General features: G+C 49.3%; 1 protein-coding gene across 9 annotated transcripts; it reads left to right on the top strand.

Moving 5' to 3' along the window:
- Nucleotides 1–3,429: 3,429 nt before the first annotated feature.
- Nucleotides 3,430–12,741, top strand: LOC111854156 (uncharacterized). 9 transcript variants are annotated; one of them, XM_072714555.1, is made up of 6 exons: nucleotides 3,430–3,581; nucleotides 3,665–3,708; nucleotides 3,815–4,122; nucleotides 4,297–5,133; nucleotides 11,327–12,515; nucleotides 12,585–12,741. In XM_072714555.1, exons 1-6 carry the CDS (start codon nucleotides 3,556–3,558, stop codon nucleotides 12,590–12,592), a joined length of 2,412 nt encoding a protein of 803 aa, XP_072570656.1. In that variant the 5' UTR covers nucleotides 3,430–3,555; the 3' UTR covers nucleotides 12,593–12,741. The 9 variants fall into 9 exon arrangements, with proteins under 9 accessions (XP_072570656.1, XP_072570655.1, XP_072570662.1 ...); XM_072714554.1 differs by having other exon boundaries at nucleotides 3,809–4,122; XM_072714561.1 differs by lacking the exons at nucleotides 3,430–3,581; nucleotides 3,665–3,708; nucleotides 3,815–4,122; nucleotides 4,297–5,133 and adding exons at nucleotides 9,830–9,981; nucleotides 10,065–10,108; nucleotides 10,209–10,625; nucleotides 10,695–10,975.
- Nucleotides 12,742–17,705: the final 4,964 nt, after the last annotated feature.

Below are 17,705 nucleotides of genomic sequence, written 5' to 3'. Positions count from 1 at the left end.
GACATGACTGCCAGACAAGGTGCCTTTTCCAAACTGGCTTCTACAGCCTTTCCATACTGGTTTCCACAGCTTGGATGGAAGGTCCACCACATCAAGGGCTGTTCTGAACAATTAGGGCAGAGTAATCATGCTGTATTGTCAGGGTTGGTGCCTCTGACCCTGCCCTTTGTGTCCCTTCCCTGTTTAGCTGGCAGATGTTGCTGGCCATCCCATCTTGTTGCTCCCTGCTTAACCCTTTGCTACCCAGACTGCCATGTGCCAGAGACTGCATTCCCTCAGTCAGGGGTTTGAGGCTCTTCAATGATCAGCCTCATCGAAGATCCTTCTAGGTTTACCCTCGTGTTCTGTTCCAGCTTTTTCTACTCGGTTCCCTGCTTCATTAGCTTTAGGTCTTGTAAGTTCTTTAGCTCTGTGTTCACTAGTGTTTAGTTCACCTGGGTCTTGTAGCCCTGTGCCCTTGTTGGTTTTATTAGTTTATTTTGTGGGAATTCAATTGTCCTCTTTTTGGAGAGGTGGGGACAGTCTACCAGGTAGACGTGTATTATTTTTGTAATTCTGCTGTATTTTCCTTCAGCAAAGTGTATCATGGGCAACCCCCCCGCCCCCACCCCCTACTCTGCTAAATTTATTTTCAGAGCAACGGCGTGTTTATTCTTATAGTCCGTGATTGTATTTATTCCTTGCCACAGTCGACGGGAGTCATGAAGGTGAAAATATGACTCCACACGTTTCCGGTACCGCTGCTTGGCCACTTTCACCGCCCGCCGGACTCTGAAGGACTCCGTCTTGTACCGACTCATGTCCCCGGTTCTCAGTCCTTAATTTAGGAGTATTTTTTATGATCTGTATTTAATTTAAGGTTATTTGTAGACTTCTTTTTTAACTAAACTTGCTCATTCTTGGCGGTGATGTCAGAGAAAACTGGCTTTCAGGCGGACTGGTTCTGGGATTACAGGGTAGCTTCAAAGTGTCACAATGTCTGTTGGTTTGGTCACTGCAGCTCAGGAAATGAGGCTAAGGTTGCGAGGCAGTTTATCACTGTATGATATTATGTAGCCAGTCTCAGGTTTAACCGGTGCGAATGATTATTCAGCCATCTCAAGTCGTTATGTAATTCCCAGTGCTGTAGCTATAATAGTGTAGTATGTACCAATCCTGGTCTAAGAAGAGATAGCAATTTAAAAAACCAATAATTAATCTAACTGTAATTTATTTGCTGTGTGGTAATATTACACATAAGTTGCAACGCAAATCAAAGTCCAGAGATCAATTTAACTACATAGCTTACATACACAAAACAATACAACAAGCCCCAAGGCGTGAGGCCAGACAAACAGACTATTCAGAAGAGCCTTAACAGACAGCTTTCATTAAGATTAGATAATGTTTCTCACATACGCATTTGCTGCGTGGACTTGTGTGACCTAATAGAGGAAAATGGCGAGAGGAGAGGATGGGTTTGGGAGAAGACGGTAGGCAGGAACATGCCTGTGAGCCACTTGCTCATTGGGGGCTGACATGGGTCCAACAGACGAGCCCCAGTGAGCGTGTGAGTCCAGTATCATTGGAGCTGACTTGGCAGTTTCCCTCAGGGCAAAAAAACAATGCAGACCAAAAGGAGTGGAGCCACCAGTCTTACAAAATACCAGCACAAATACCTGAACTATACTTTAATCATGATACTTGCCGATTCATCTTCTTCACACTGCTTTTTCTGGTAAGGGTTGTGGTGGCAACATGCCCAGCAGGTCAGTGCAGACCTCCGTTACTGATTTCCGAAGGATCCTTAAGTATTTGTAAACCAGCTGGGACATACTGTACAGTGCCTCTGACGTGTCTTGGGTCTGTCCCACTGCCTTTGCCCAGTGCCATGTGCCCAGAGCAAGTCCCTTGGGAGTCCTCTGAGATGCCCAATCCACCTCACCTGGCTTCTCTCAATTCGAAGGAGCAGTGTCACTATTTTGAGGTTCCTCCATATAACCAAAATCCTTACCTTATAAACTTAGAGCGAGACCAACTATCATGAGGAGAAAGAGAATTTTTCCCGTCAGCACCAATCATGACCATAAGTGAGGATAGAAAGTGTTTCTTGGCAACATCCTTGAGTTAATCAGCAACTCATGGGAGTTTTACTTACCCAAAAATGTTCTGAGAGCAGAAGAAAAACATGATTGGTTCAGAGTGATAACCAATCAAATTGTAGAGGAGGTGGGTCCAAGAAACTAGAGGAGGTGGGACCAACCAATTAGATGCCATGGTCCTGCCTCCTCTAGTTACCGCTAGTAAGATTGCACCGAAATCAACCATATATTGGATCAAGAAGAATTTCAAGGAGAGACGTCCAATTGTTGTGAAGAAGGGTTCAGGGCACCCAAGAAAGTCCAGCAAGCGGCAGGACTGTCTCCCGATTCAACGGTGGGATCGGGACACCGCCAGTGCAGAGCTTGCTCGGGAATGGCAGCAGGCAGGTGTGAGTACATCTGCACGCACAGTGAGGCGAAGACTTTTGGAGGGTGGCCTGGTGTCAAGAAGGGCAGCAAAGAAGCCACTTCTCTCCAAGAAAAACATCTGGGACAGACTGATATTCTGCAAAAGGTGCAGGGACTGGACTGCTGAGTACTGGAGTAAAGTCATTTTCTCTGATGAATCCCCGTTCCGATTTCTTGGGGCATCCGGAAAAAAGATTGTCCAGAGAAGAAAAGGTGAGCGCTACCATCAGTCCTGTGTCATGCCGACAGTAAAGCATCCTGAGACTATTCATGTGTGGGCATGCTTCTTAGCCAAGGGAGTGGGCTCACTCACACTTTTGCCTAAGAATGCAGCCATGAATAAAGAATGGTACCAAAATATCCCCCAACTTCTCCCAACCATCCAAGAACAATTGGCTAAGTGGCTAAGGGAACAAAACATTGACATTATGGGTCCATGGCCAGGAAACTCCCCTGACCATAATCCCATTGAGAACTTGTGGTCAAGAGGTAGGTGGACAAACAAAAACCCACAAATTCTGACAAACTGCAAGTATTGACTATGCAAGAATGGGCTGCCATCAGTCACCATTTGGCCCAAAAGTTGATTGCAGCAAGTAATGGCGAATTGGAGAGGTCTTGAAAAAGAAGGGCCAACACTGCAAATGTTGACTCTTTGCATAAACTTAACGAAATTGTCACTTATGAAGTGCTTGTAATCATACTTCAGTATACCACAGAAACATCTGACAAAAAGATTTACAAACACTGAAGCAGCAAACCAATACTTGGGTCATTCGCAAAACTTTTGGCCACGATTATATTCAGTACAAATGAAGAACCACTATCATATTTTTCTCAGTACTTGTCAGGTCTGAGGCTGATTGTTTGCCAGTTGTGGTTTCCATAGTTACCAGCTGCATCTAATTAGACTGCATGAGGCGGGAAAGTTAAAAGCTGGAAGTGTCACAGAGCTGGCTATCCTGCATGTGAGTGCGTAGCTGAGACAAACTGTGTAAGACTGAAGGCCATGCAGCTGCTCTCTGGCTGATTTCACCTTAGTCCAGTTATTGTGTTTTTGTAGCAAATGATGGCGCTTGGAGTTAATTTAATGTAAGTTGAGCTTGAATGAGGGTTGGGAGGTTTTATCACTGCAAGGTATTTGCTGAGTGCAGCTGATCTCTTCTCTTCTGCAGGGTGATTTGCTTGGTAGGAGTCTACTACACTGATGTAGGACTAAGTAAGTGCTACTGACTACATATGGGATTGTGAGGCTGGCTGGGAGCTTGAGCGTTAATGCCTTACCCTTGGTGTTGTGGTTATTCTTGGTCTTGTCTCACCCACAGGTGCTGGCATTGGATTTCCTGTGAAATGTGACTTGAGTGCTGGAACTTCTGGCAGCAGCTCTGGGCCCAGTGAGGTGCAAGTGGCAACAAGCACTTCTGGTTCTAATGAAGGCACAGGGTCCTTCTACTTGACTGGCACTGTAGGCTCCCAGGGCGGCCAAGGATCTTTCCAGTATGTGGCAGTCCAGCCTGCCTCTGGCCCTATTGGTAACTATGCTTCTACGGTATTTGTAGACTCTGGTAGGGTACAGGGGCAAGCAGCGTCACAGCAAGGCCTGACGGTTGTGAAGCAGCTAGGGTCCCAAGGCCTAACCAGTGCCCAGCAACTGGCCTCTCAGCAAGGCTTAACGAGTGCCCAGCAGCCATGGTCCCAAGGCCTAACCGGTGCCCAGCAACTGGCCTCTCAGCAAGGTCTAACCAGTGCCCAGCAACTTGGGTCTGGACAGGGTTATGCTGGTGCCCAGCAGCCATGGTTCCAAGGCCTAACCAGTGCCCAGCAACTTGGGTCTGGACAGAGTTATACTGGTGCCCAGCAGCCATGGTCCCAAGGCCTAACCAGTGCCCAGCAACTGGCCTCTCAGCAAGGACTGACTAGTGCCCAGCAGCCATGGTCCCAAGGCCTAAATAGTGCCCAGCAACTTGGGTCTGGACAGGGTTATGCTGGTGCCCAGCAGCCATGGTCCCAAGGCCTAACTGGTGCCCAGCAGCTGGCCTCTCAGCAAGGCCTAACCAGTGTCCAACAACTTTGGTCTGGACAGAGTTATGCTGGTGCCCAGCAGCCATGGTCCCAAGGCCTAACTGGTGCCCAGCAACTGGCCTCTCAGCAAGGCCTGACTAGTGCCCAGCAGTCATGGTCCCAAGGCCTGACTAGTGCCCAGCAACTGGCCTCTCAACAAGGCCTGACTAGTGCCCAGCAACTTGGGTCTGGACAGAGTTATGCTGGTGCCCAGGAGCCATGGTCCCAAGGCCTAACCGGTGCCCAGCAACTTGGCTCTAAGCAGAGCTACTCCACTGCCCAGCAACTGGCCTCTCAGCAAGGCCTGACCAGTGCCCAGAAACTGGCCTCTCAGCAAGGCTTAACGAGTGCCCAGCAGCCATGGTCCCAAGGCCTAACTGGTGCCCAGCAACTGGGTTCTCAGCAAGGCCTGACTATTGCCCAGCAGCCATGGCCCCAAGGCTTAACCAGTGCCCAGCAGCCATGGTCCCAAGGCCTAACTGGTGTCCAGCAGCTGGTCTCTCAGCAAGGCTTAACCAGTGCCCAGCAACTTGGATCTAAGCAGAGCTACTCCACTGCCCAGCAGCTGGCCTCTCAGCAAGGCCTAACCAGTGCCCAGCAACTTGGGTCTGGACAGAGTTATGCTGGTGCCCAGCAGCCATGGTCCCAAGGCCTAACCGGTGCCCAGCAACTGGCCTCTCAGCAAGGCCTGACTAGTGCCCAGCAACTGGCCTCTCAGCAAGGCCTGACTAGTGCCCAGCAGCCATGGTCCCAAGGCCTAACCAGTGCCCAGAAACTGGCCTCTCAGCAAGGCCTGACTAGTGCCCAGCACCTTGGGTCTGGACAGGGTTATGCTGGTGCCCAGCAGCCATGGTCCCAAGGCCTAACTGGTGCCCAGCAACTGGCCTCTCAGCAAGGCCTGACTAGTGCCCAGCAGTCATGGTCCCAAGGCCTGACTAGTGCCCAGCAACTTGGGTCTGGACAGGGTTATGCTGGTGCCCAGCAGCTGGCCTCTCAGCAGGGTAACTGCAGTAGCTGGACCCTCTACCAGAAGGGTGTAGGGTCTCAGCAGGACTACCCCAGTGACCAGGGCCTAGTATCCCAGCAGGGCTCTGGCAACTCGGTCAGTTTGGCTTCTGGCCAGACCTTTGGATCTATTCAAGACTTCGGTTCCCAAGCTGCCTCTGGTCATGGTAGCAGTGGGTCTACAAAGCAAGACTACCAGCTTGGCTCAGCTTTGTCTCCAAGTGCAGTGGCCCCTGGAAGTGGTTGGCTTGGGAAATCCTTGCAGCGTTTCATCCCAGGTGAGGCAAAGGTCTTCTGGGTTGTGCCAGCTTCCATTTGGGTACATCTGACATGTGACTTCTTTCACAGGGAACTAATTGTCTAGCTGCCCATTGATGCTAAACGAACTTGACCAGTGGCTCCACCATACCCGATCTCTGCTCACCATATCTCTTTTGTAGGTTCTCTACTTTGGTCCAAGCCTTGACACTTGTACATTTTGGCTTCAAATAAATGGCTTAATGTGAACTTGTCCTGTGATTCCTTGACTTGTGGCTGATCTGACCTTCTCAGGGAGCTCTGCAAGGTGTACCTTTCCTTCAATCTGTTTTCTGGTGTCAATGGTTGTGTAACAACAAAGGGAACTACATTATATTGCTACCTTAGTGGCATGTGACTCAAAATGCATGCCAATATCTCAACTCCATTTCTGTTAGTCTGAAGGTTGGTTCATAGCTATGGGTACTTGGTAGGGGTACAGTATACCCAGTAGGATGACTGTCTATACCTCCACCTAGTCTTAGTGCTCATTTGGCCAGCAAAAAGTGGCCCTTTGGCATAGCTGGTGTAGCCATAACCCTTGATAGTGGACATGACTGCCAGACAAGGTGCCTTTTCCAAACTGGCTTCTACAGCCTTTCCATACTGGTTTCCACAGCTTGGATGGAAGGTCCACCACATCAAGGGCTGTTCTGAACAATTAGGGCAGAGTAATCATGCTGTATTGTCAGGGTTGGTGCCTCTGACCCTGCCCTTTGTGTCCCTTCCCTGTTTAGCTGGCAGATGTTGCTGGCCATCCCATCTTGTTGCTCCCTGCTTAACCCTTTGCTACCCAGACTGCCATGTGCCAGAGACTGCATTCCCTCAGTCAGGGGTTTGAGGCTCTTCAATGATCAGCCTCATCGAAGATCCTTCTAGGTTTACCCTCGTGTTCTGTTCCAGCTTTTTCTACTCGGTTCCCTGCTTCATTAGCTTTAGGTCTTGTAAGTTCTTTAGCTCTGTGTTCACTAGTGTTTAGTTCACCTGGGTCTTGTAGCCCTGTGCCCTTGTTGGTTTTATTAGTTTATTTTGTGGGAATTCAATTGTCCTCTTTTTGGAGAGGTGGGGACAGTCTACCAGGTAGACGTGTATTATTTTTGTAATTCTGCTGTATTTTCCTTCAGCAAAGTGTATCATGGGCAACCCCCCCGCCCCCACCCCCTACTCTGCTAAATTTATTTTCAGAGCAACGGCGTGTTTATTCTTATAGTCCGTGATTGTATTTATTCCTTGCCACAGTCGACGGGAGTCATGAAGGTGAAAATATGACTCCACACGTTTCCGGTACCGCTGCTTGGCCACTTTCACCGCCCGCCGGACTCTGAAGGACTCCGTCTTGTACCGACTCATGTCCCCGGTTCTCAGTCCTTAATTTAGGAGTATTTTTTATGATCTGTATTTAATTTAAGGTTATTTGTAGACTTCTTTTTTAACTAAACTTGCTCATTCTTGGCGGTGATGTCAGAGAAAACTGGCTTTCAGGCGGACTGGTTCTGGGATTACAGGGTAGCTTCAAAGTGTCACAATGTCTGTTGGTTTGGTCACTGCAGCTCAGGAAATGAGGCTAAGGTTGCGAGGCAGTTTATCACTGTATGATATTATGTAGCCAGTCTCAGGTTTAACCGGTGCGAATGATTATTCAGCCATCTCAAGTCGTTATGTAATTCCCAGTGCTGTAGCTATAATAGTGTAGTATGTACCAATCCTGGTCTAAGAAGAGATAGCAATTTAAAAAACCAATAATTAATCTAACTAATTTATTTGCTGTGTGGTAATATTACACATAAGTTGCAACGCAAATCAAAGTCCAGAGATCAATTTAACTACATAGCTTACATACACAAAACAATACAACAAGCCCCAAGGCGTGAGGCCAGACAAACAGACTATTCAGAAGAGCCTTAACAGACAGCTTTCATTAAGATTAGATAATGTTTCTCACATACGCATTTGCTGCGTGGACTTGTGTGACCTAATAGAGGAAAATGGCGAGAGGAGAGGATGGGTTTGGGAGAAGACGGTAGGCAGGAACATGCCTGTGAGCCACTTGCTCATTGGGGGCTGACATGGGTCCAACAGACGAGCCCCAGTGAGCGTGTGAGTCCAGTATCATTGGAGCTGACTTGGCAGTTTCCCTCAGGGCAAAAAAACAATGCAGACCAAAAGGAGTGGAGCCACCAGTCTTACAAAATACCAGCACAAATACCTGAACTATACTTTAATCATGATACTTGCCGATTCATCTTCTTCACACTGCTTTTTCTGGTAAGGGTTGTGGTGGCAACATGCCCAGCAGGTCAGTGCAGACCTCCGTTACTGATTTCTGAAGGATCCTTAAGTATTTGTAAACCAGCTGGGACATACTGTACAGTGCCTCTGACGTGTCTTGGGTCTGTCCCACTGCCTTTGCCCAGTGCCATGTGCCCAGAGCAAGTCCCTTGGGAGTCCTCTGAGATGCCCAATCCACCTCACCTGGCTTCTCTCAATTCGAAGGAGCAGTGTCACTATTTTGAGGTTCCTCCATATAACCAAAATCCTTACCTTATAAACTTAGAGCGAGACCAACTATCATGAGGAGAAAGAGAATTTTTCCCGTCAGCACCAATCATGACCATAAGTGAGGATAGAAAGTGTTTCTTGGCAACATCCTTGAGTTAATCAGCAACTCATGGGAGTTTTACTTACCCAAAAATGTTCTGAGAGCAGAAGAAAAACATGATTGGTTCAGAGTGATAACCAATCAAATTGTAGAGGAGGTGGGTCCAAGAAACTAGAGGAGGTGGGACCAACCAATTAGATGCCATGGTCCTGCCTCCTCTAGTTACCGCTAGTAAGATTGCACCGAAATCAACCATATATTGGATCAAGAAGAATTTCAAGGAGAGACGTCCAATTGTTGTGAAGAAGGGTTCAGGGCACCCAAGAAAGTCCAGCAAGCGGCAGGACTGTCTCCCGATTCAACGGTGGGATCGGGACACCGCCAGTGCAGAGCTTGCTCGGGAATGGCAGCAGGCAGGTGTGAGTACATCTGCACGCACAGTGAGGCGAAGACTTTTGGAGGGTGGCCTGGTGTCAAGAAGGGCAGCAAAGAAGCCACTTCTCTCCAAGAAAAACATCTGGGACAGACTGATATTCTGCAAAAGGTGCAGGGACTGGACTGCTGAGTACTGGAGTAAAGTCATTTTCTCTGATGAATCCCCGTTCCGATTTCTTGGGGCATCCGGAAAAAAGATTGTCCAGAGAAGAAAAGGTGAGCGCTACCATCAGTCCTGTGTCATGCCGACAGTAAAGCATCCTGAGACTATTCATGTGTGGGCATGCTTCTTAGCCAAGGGAGTGGGCTCACTCACACTTTTGCCTAAGAATGCAGCCATGAATAAAGAATGGTACCAAAATATCCCCCAACTTCTCCCAACCATCCAAGAACAATTGGCTAAGTGGCTAAGGGAACAAAACATTGACATTATGGGTCCATGGCCAGGAAACTCCCCTGACCATAATCCCATTGAGAACTTGTGGTCAAGAGGTAGGTGGACAAACAAAAACCCACAAATTCTGACAAACTGCAAGTATTGACTATGCAAGAATGGGCTGCCATCAGTCACCATTTGGCCCAAAAGTTGATTGCAGCAAGTAATGGCGAATTGGAGAGGTCTTGAAAAAGAAGGGCCAACACTGCAAATGTTGACTCTTTGCATAAACTTAACGAAATTGTCACTTATGAAGTGCTTGTAATCATACTTCAGTATACCACAGAAACATCTGACAAAAAGATTTACAAACACTGAAGCAGCAAACCAATACTTGGGTCATTCGCAAAACTTTTGGCCACGATTATATTCAGTACAAATGAAGAACCACTATCATATTTTTCTCAGTACTTGTCAGGTCTGAGGCTGATTGTTTGCCAGTTGTGGTTTCCATAGTTACCAGCTGCATCTAATTAGACTGCATGAGGCGGGAAAGTTAAAAGCTGGAAGTGTCACAGAGCTGGCTATCCTGCATGTGAGTGCGTAGCTGAGACAAACTGTGTAAGACTGAAGGCCATGCAGCTGCTCTCTGGCTGATTTCACCTTAGTCCAGTTATTGTGTTTTTGTAGCAAATGATGGCGCTTGGAGTTAATTTAATGTAAGTTGAGCTTGAATGAGGGTTGGGAGGTTTTATCACTGCAAGGTATTTGCTGAGTGCAGCTGATCTCTTCTCTTCTGCAGGGTGATTTGCTTGGTAGGAGTCTACTACACTGATGTAGGACTAAGTAAGTGCTACTGACTACATATGGGATTGTGAGGCTGGCTGGGAGCTTGAGCGTTAATGCCTTACCCTTGGTGTTGTGGTTATTCTTGGTCTTGTCTCACCCACAGGTGCTGGCATTGGATTTCCTGTGAAATGTGACTTGAGTGCTGGAACTTCTGGCAGCAGCTCTGGGCCCAGTGAGGTGCAAGTGGCAACAAGCACTTCTGGTTCTAATGAAGGCACAGGGTCCTTCTACTTGACTGGCACTGTAGGCTCCCAGGGCGGCCAAGGATCTTTCCAGTATGTGGCAGTCCAGCCTGCCTCTGGCCCTATTGGTAACTATGCTTCTACGGTATTTGTAGACTCTGGTAGGGTACAGGGGCAAGCAGCGTCACAGCAAGGCCTGACGGTTGTGAAGCAGCTAGGGTCCCAAGGCCTAACCAGTGCCCAGCAACTGGCCTCTCAGCAAGGCTTAACGAGTGCCCAGCAGCCATGGTCCCAAGGCCTAACCGGTGCCCAGCAACTGGCCTCTCAGCAAGGTCTAACCAGTGCCCAGCAACTTGGGTCTGGACAGGGTTATGCTGGTGCCCAGCAGCCATGGTCCCAAGGCCTAACCAGTGCCCAGCAACTTGGGTCTGGACAGAGTTATACTGGTGCCCAGCAGCCATGGTCCCAAGGCCTAACCAGTGCCCAGCAACTGGCCTCTCAGCAAGGACTGACTAGTGCCCAGCAACTTGGATCTAAGCAGAGCTACTCCACTGCCCAGCAACTGGCCTCTCAGCAAGGCTTAACGAGTGCCCAGCAGCCATGGTCCCAAGGCCTAAATAGTGCCCAGCAACTTGGGTCTGGACAGGGTTATGCTGGTGCCCAGCAGCCATGGTCCCAAGGCCTAACTGGTGCCCAGCAGCTGGCCTCTCAGCAAGGCCTAACCAGTGTCCAACAACTTTGGTCTGGACAGGGTTATGCTGGTGCCCAGCAGCCGTGGTCCCAAGGCCTAACTGGTGCCCAGCAACTGGCCTCTCAGCAAGGCCTGACTAGTGCCCAGCAACTTGGGTCTGGACAGAGTTATGCTGGTGCCCAGGAGCCATGGTCCCAAGGCCTAACCGGTGCCCAGCAACTTGGATCTAAGCAGAGCTACTCCACTGCCCAGCAGCTGGCCTCTCAGCAAGGCCTGACTAGTGCCCAGAAACTGGCCTCTCAGCAAGGCTTAACGAGTGCCCAGCAGCCATGGTCCCAAGGCCTAACTGGTGCCCAGCAACTGGGTTCTCAGCAAGGCCTGACTATTGCCCAGCAGCCATGGCCCCAAGGCTTAACCAGTGCCCAGCAGCCATGGTCCCAAGGCCTAACTGGTGCCCAGCAACTGGCCTCTCAACAAGGCCTGACTAGTGCCCAGCAGCCATGGTCCCAAGGCCTAACCGGTGCCCAGCAACTGGCCTCTCAGCAAGACTTAACCAGTGCCCAGCAACTTGGATCTAAGCAGAGCTACTCCACTGCCCAGCAGCTGGCCTCTCAGCAAGGCCTGACTAGTGCCCAGCAACTTGGGTCTGGACAGAGTTATGCTGGTGCCCAGGAGCCATGGTCCCAAGGCCTAACCAGTGCCCAGCAACTTGGCTCTAAGCAGAGCTACTCCACTGCCCAGCAGCTGGCCTCTCAGCAAGGCCTGACTAGTGCCCAGCAACTTGGGTCTGGACAGAGTTATGCTGGTGCCCAGGAGCCATGGTCCCAAGGCCTAACCAGTGCCCAGCAACTTGGCTCTAAGCAGAGCTACTCCACTGCCCAGCAACTGGCCTCTCAGCAAGGCCTGACCAGTGCCCAGAAACTGGCCTCTCAGCAAGGCTTAACGAGTGCCCAGCAGCCATGGTCCCAAGGCCTAACTGGTGCCCAGCAACTGGGTTCTCAGCAAGGCCTGACTATTGCCCAGCAGCCATGGCCCCAAGGCTTAACCAGTGCCCAGCAGCCATGGTCCCAAGGCCTAACTGGTGCCCAGCAACTGGCCTCTCAACAAGGCCTGACTAGTGCCCAGCAGCCATGGTCCCAAGGCCTAACTGGTGCCCAGCAACTGGCCTCTCAGCAAGGCCTGACTAGTGCCCAGCAACTTGGGTCTGGACAGAGTTATGCTGGTGCCCAGCAGCTGGCCTCTCAGCAAGGTAACTGCAGTAGCTGGACCCTCTACCAGAAGGGTGTAGGGTCTCAGCAGGACTACCCCAGTGACCAGGGCCTAGTATCCCAGCAGGGCTCTGGCAACTCGGTCAGTTTGGCTTCTGGCCAGACCTTTGGATCTATTCAAGACTTCGGTTCCCAAGCTGCCTCTGGTCATGGTAGCAGTGGGTCTACAAAGCAAGACTTCCAGCTTGGCTCAGCTTTGTCTCCAAGTGCAGTGGCCCCTGGAAGTGGTTGGCTTGGGAAATCCTTGCAGCGTTTCATCCCAGGTGAGGCAAAGGTCTTCTGGGTTGTGCCAGCTTCCATTGGGTACATCTGACATGTTCCTTCTTTCACAGGGAACTAATTGTCTAGCTGCCCATTGATGCTAAACGAACTTGACCAGTGGCTCCACCATACCCGATCTCTGCTCACCATATCTTTTGTAGGTTCTCTACTTTGGTCCAAGCCTTGACACTTGTACATTTTGGCTTCAAATAAATGGCTTAATGTGAACTTGTCCTGTGATTCCTTGACTTGTGGCTGATCTGACCTTCTCAGGGAGCTCTGCAAGGTGTACCTTTCCTTCAATCTGTTTTTTCTGGTGTCAATGGTTGTGTAACAACAAAGGGAACTACATTATATTGCTACCTTAGTGGCATGTGACTCAAAATGCATGCCAATATCTCAACTCCATTTCTGTTAGTCTGAAGGTTGGTTCATAGCTATGGGCACTTGGTAGGGGTACAGTATACCCTGCAGGATGACTGTCTATACCTCCACCTAGGCCTAGTGCTCACTTTTTACCAGCAAAAAGTGGCCCTTTGGCATAGCTGGTCTAGCCATAACCCTTGATAGTGGACATGACTGCCAGACAAGGTGCCTTTTCCAAACTGGCTTCTACAGCCTTTCCATACTGGTTTCCACAACTTGGATGGAAGGTCCACCACATCAAGGGCTGTTCTGAACAATTAGGGCAGAGTAATCATGCTGTATTGTCAGGGTTGGTGCCTCTGACCCTGCCCTTTGTGTCCCTTCCCTGTTTAGCTGGCAGATGTTGCTGGCCATCCCATCTTGTTGCTCCCTGCTTAACCCTTTGCTACCCAGACTGCCATGTGCCAGAGACTGCATTCCCTCAGCCAGGGATTTGAGGCTCTTCAATGATCTGCCTCATCGGAGTTCCTTCTAGGTTTACCCTCGTGTTCTGTTCCAGCTTTTTCTACTCGTTTCCCTGCTTCATTAGCTTTAGGTCTTGTAAGTTCTTTAGCTCTGTGTTCACTAGTGTTTTGTTCACCTGGGTCTTGTAGCCCTGTGCCCTTGGCTTTTTAACCCACACCTGTCTCAGTCCTCTTTTTGAAGTGCCTGCCTTTGTTCATTTACTGAGCTGGTCATTGTGAATCCTCTGGTGTCGATTGCCGTTCCCTAGCCTGTTCTTGCCCCTGATATAGTCTTGGTCCCTTGTTTCCTTTTGGTTTCTAGTAGTTAGTCTTTGTAGTTTTTTTTCTGGATGTATCGTTGGTAGCCTGTCATTATGTCATTATTATTAGACATTGCATTGTCATTATTATTAGACATTGCATTGTGTTATACAGACAACTTAGTTTATATTTTCAAATCAATTCTGGAGTTTAGAAAACAATTGTTCAGCTTATTGTAATGTTATTTGCAGGGACCATGCGGGCAAAAAACAAACATCAGAATGAGAACCATTTATAATTGGGCATATAAAACTGTAACACTTTCCGATACCATGTGGGTCACGGCGACAGTTGCAGCTCCTGAAGTCTTATAAATCATGGTAATGAGTTACAACAACTCCTGTTTCTGCTGGAGAAAGGAAGGTTTGTCACAAAGCTTGCTGTTGTATTCATACCCTACACCTTAAGGAAGGGAACTTCCAGCTGTGAATGTGGCTACAGACAGAGCACTCTGTGACTCAGTACGAGTGGGGAGGGTCCAGTTTAGAAAAGGCCTTGACTTCCTTTGAGGAAAATGGCCGATCTCCAAAGTCCTTTATAGTCTTCCACTGCACTGGGATGCATATAGTTTTGGGACCTATCTGCACACACTAACTTCATATCCTTCAAGCTTTGCAGGGACATCACATGGGTGATGTACTAAAATTTTGAGATTACCCTAGAATTGAAGCAATGCCACAGAGTGATCTCAAAAGGTATTTTCAGACATTGAATCCCATCAGGGCTATAACCCAAAGTCTTTGACGGATGTTTTTCATGTTGACGTTGTAAGGGTGAAGATCTAAACCTGATCAAATTTTGAGATGAATGATAGCAAACTGACTGCAGAGTCACATGCTGATGGCAAAGAGAAGGGCAGCCTCAGACACTTGATCTTGCCATTATAACTCAAAAATGATTTGTCCAATGTTTAACAAACTCTGTGGACACTGTGTAGGTGAAGATCAGGCCTTGGACATTGTACATGTCAGTGTGAGGCAGGCGACGATATCCTGAATTTTCTACGATGGATATTTTTTTGGTCGCTAGCCTCCCCTCTCGGCAAATGTTATTGATAGCAGTACAGTAGCAGATCATTCCAATGTATCGTTGAGAAGTCATCAAAATTTATTTTGTGGGAATTCAAGTGTCCTCTTTTTGGAGAGGTGGGGACAGTGTACCAGGTAGACGTGTATTATTTTTGTAATTATGCTGTATTTTCATTCAGCAAAGTGTATCATCATAAAAAATCTCTTTTAATTCCACTTTAGACACCACACCCACAACACCACACTGCATCACACAGAGGGAAGGGGGAGGGTGACTAGCCACTCACCCCCCCTCATTATTTTAACTGCATTTTAGACATACATCCACGTCACACCATTCCTCCACATAGGGCTTTGGAGGGCGGGGGGAGCTGTGCAGGTCCTGGGTCGGCTGCTTCTGCAGCCCGCAGCTGGACTGCGCAGCTCCCTTCCCCTCTATTTTAATTCCACTTTAGACACTTAGGGCTTGGGGGGGCCGGTGGGTGTCTTTTCCCCGTATGCTCCCCCATATCTCAACGACACCTTAGCTCACACACATGTACACCATCAATGATCAAGGTGGGTGGGGGGCGGTTGGGGGGCGGACGGGGTGAGGGGTCCTGGGTGTGGCGGGGGCGGCGGGCGCCGGCGGGTGGGCTTGGGGGTGGGGCAGCTGCATCTGTGGGGTGCTGCCGGTCTCCGGCGGGGTGCCCGCTCGCCTGCGATCTGGGGGGGTGGGGAACATCCTCTGGGCCGTCCACTGGGCAAGTCCAGGGCATCTACTGCCGGACATCAAAGACGAGCTTGGGGGAGGGGGGGTCGGGGTAGCCAGGGGCGGGTGTGCTTGGTGGCTCTCGGGGCGTCCCCCGGGTGGGGGTTCTTGGGGGGGGGCGGGTCTCCCCGGGGCTGGCGGGGCCCCCACGGGGTGTGCGGGTGCTCCGGGCTCCGGGCTCTATCCGTGCCTGCGTGCTGCCGCCTGTGGCCGTGGGGTTCCTGGCTCGTGCTCGCCGGTGGGGGGCGCCCGGTGCCTCCCCCCCTGCCTTCCTTGGGTGGACGCGCAGCCTTCCGGTAGCGGGGGGCCCGGGTACCTGGCCGCTGTGGGGCGGCTGGGGCCATGACCCGTCGGGGCTTTCCCGGCCGTCTGGGGGCTCCGGGGCGGCGTTGTTGTGGCCTCGCACACTCACTGGGAATCATTCCATGTTAACCTGCACACTCATACATACACTCACAACACACAAACATACACACATACACAAATGTGTACACATACACGTATGCGTACACACACACACACATACACGTACATATGCACACGCACACATACACACACTTTCATATCAACACACATACACTTAGAACGCACACACACATAGACATACACGCACAAATACACACAGGAGAGCCTAGGGCTCTCATCCCCTATTTTACCCCTGTTTCTCCTTGTATGGGTGTGTGTGTGAGAGTGTGTGTGAAAGTTGGTGTGTGGCTTCCACTCCCTCCTCTTAGATGCAGATACGGGTACGACAATATTTAGACAGTGTTCCTGGTGGTCTGCTTATGCATATGTATGTGTGTATGTGTATATATACACTCACCTAAAGGATTATTAGGAACACCATACTAATACGATGTTTCACCCCCTTTCGCCTTCAGAACTGCCTTAATTCTACGTGGCATTGATTCAACAAGGTGCTGAAAGCATTCTTTAGAAATGTTGGCCCATATTGATAGGATAGCATCTTGCAGTTGATGGAGATTTGTGGGATGCACATCCAGGGCACGAAGCTCCCGTTCCACCACATCCCAAAGATGCTCTATTGGGTTGAGATCTGGTGACTGTGGGGGCCATTTTAGTACAGTGAACTCATTGTCATGTTCAAGAAACCAATTTGAAATGATTTGAGCTTTGTGACATGGTGCATTATCCTGCTGGGAGTAGCCATCAGAGGATGGGTACATGGTGGTCATAAAGGGATGGACATGGTCAGAAACAATGCTCAGGTAGGCCGTGGCATTTAAACAATGCCCAATTGGCACTAAGGGGCCTAAAGTGTGCCAAGAAAACATCCCCCACACCATTACACCCCCACCACCAGCCTGCACAGTGGTAACAAGGCATGATGGATCCATGTTCTCATTCTGTTTACGCCAAATTCTGACTCTACCATTTGAATGTCTCAACAGAAATCGAGACTCATCAGACCAGGCAACATTTTTCCAGTCTTCAACTGTCCAATTTTGGTGAGCTCGTGCAAATTGTAGCCTCTTTTTCCTATTTGTAGTGGAGATGAGTGGTATCCGGTGGGGTCTTCTGCTGTTGTAGCCCATCCGCCTCAAGGTTGTGCGTGTTGTGGCTTCACAAATGCTTTGCTGCATACCTCGGTTGTAACGAGTGGTTATTTCAGTCAAAGTTGCTCTTCTATCAGCTTGAATCAGTCGGCCCATTCTCCTCTGACGTCTAGCATCAACAAGGCATTTTCGCCCACAGGACTGCCGCATACTGGATGTTTTTCCCTTTGCACACCATTCTTTGTAAACCCTAGAAATGGTTGTGCGTGAAAATCCCAGTAACTGAGCAGATTGTGAAATACTCAGACCGGCCCGTCTGGCACCAACAACCATGCCACGCTCAAAATTGCTTAAATCACCTTTCTTTCCCATTCTGACATTCAGTTTGGAGCTCAGGAGATTGTCTTGACCAGGACCACACCCCTAAATGCATTGAAGCAACTGCCATGTGATTGGTTGATTAGATAATTGCATTAATGAGAAATTGAACAGGTGTTCCTAATAATCCTTTAGGTGAGTGTATATGTATATGTATTTTTTTTTTTTTTTTCCCGCTGGTATTAACGTATTTAATTCCAGGAGCAGATACTGACACAAGCACATTCCCATGTCATAATAGTACCACTGGTTTCTTTGTGTGTATACTGTTTGTGTGTGTCCCTGGATCTTATCTTTCAGATACAACAGCTGGTGTGATGATACGGTG

The sequence above is a fragment of the Paramormyrops kingsleyae genome, chromosome 7 (genome assembly GCF_048594095.1).
Source record: "Paramormyrops kingsleyae isolate MSU_618 chromosome 7, PKINGS_0.4, whole genome shotgun sequence".
In the NCBI taxonomy this organism is placed as follows: Eukaryota; Metazoa; Chordata; class Actinopteri; order Osteoglossiformes; family Mormyridae; genus Paramormyrops; species Paramormyrops kingsleyae.
This window is presented reverse-complemented; position numbering and strand designations above follow the sequence as displayed.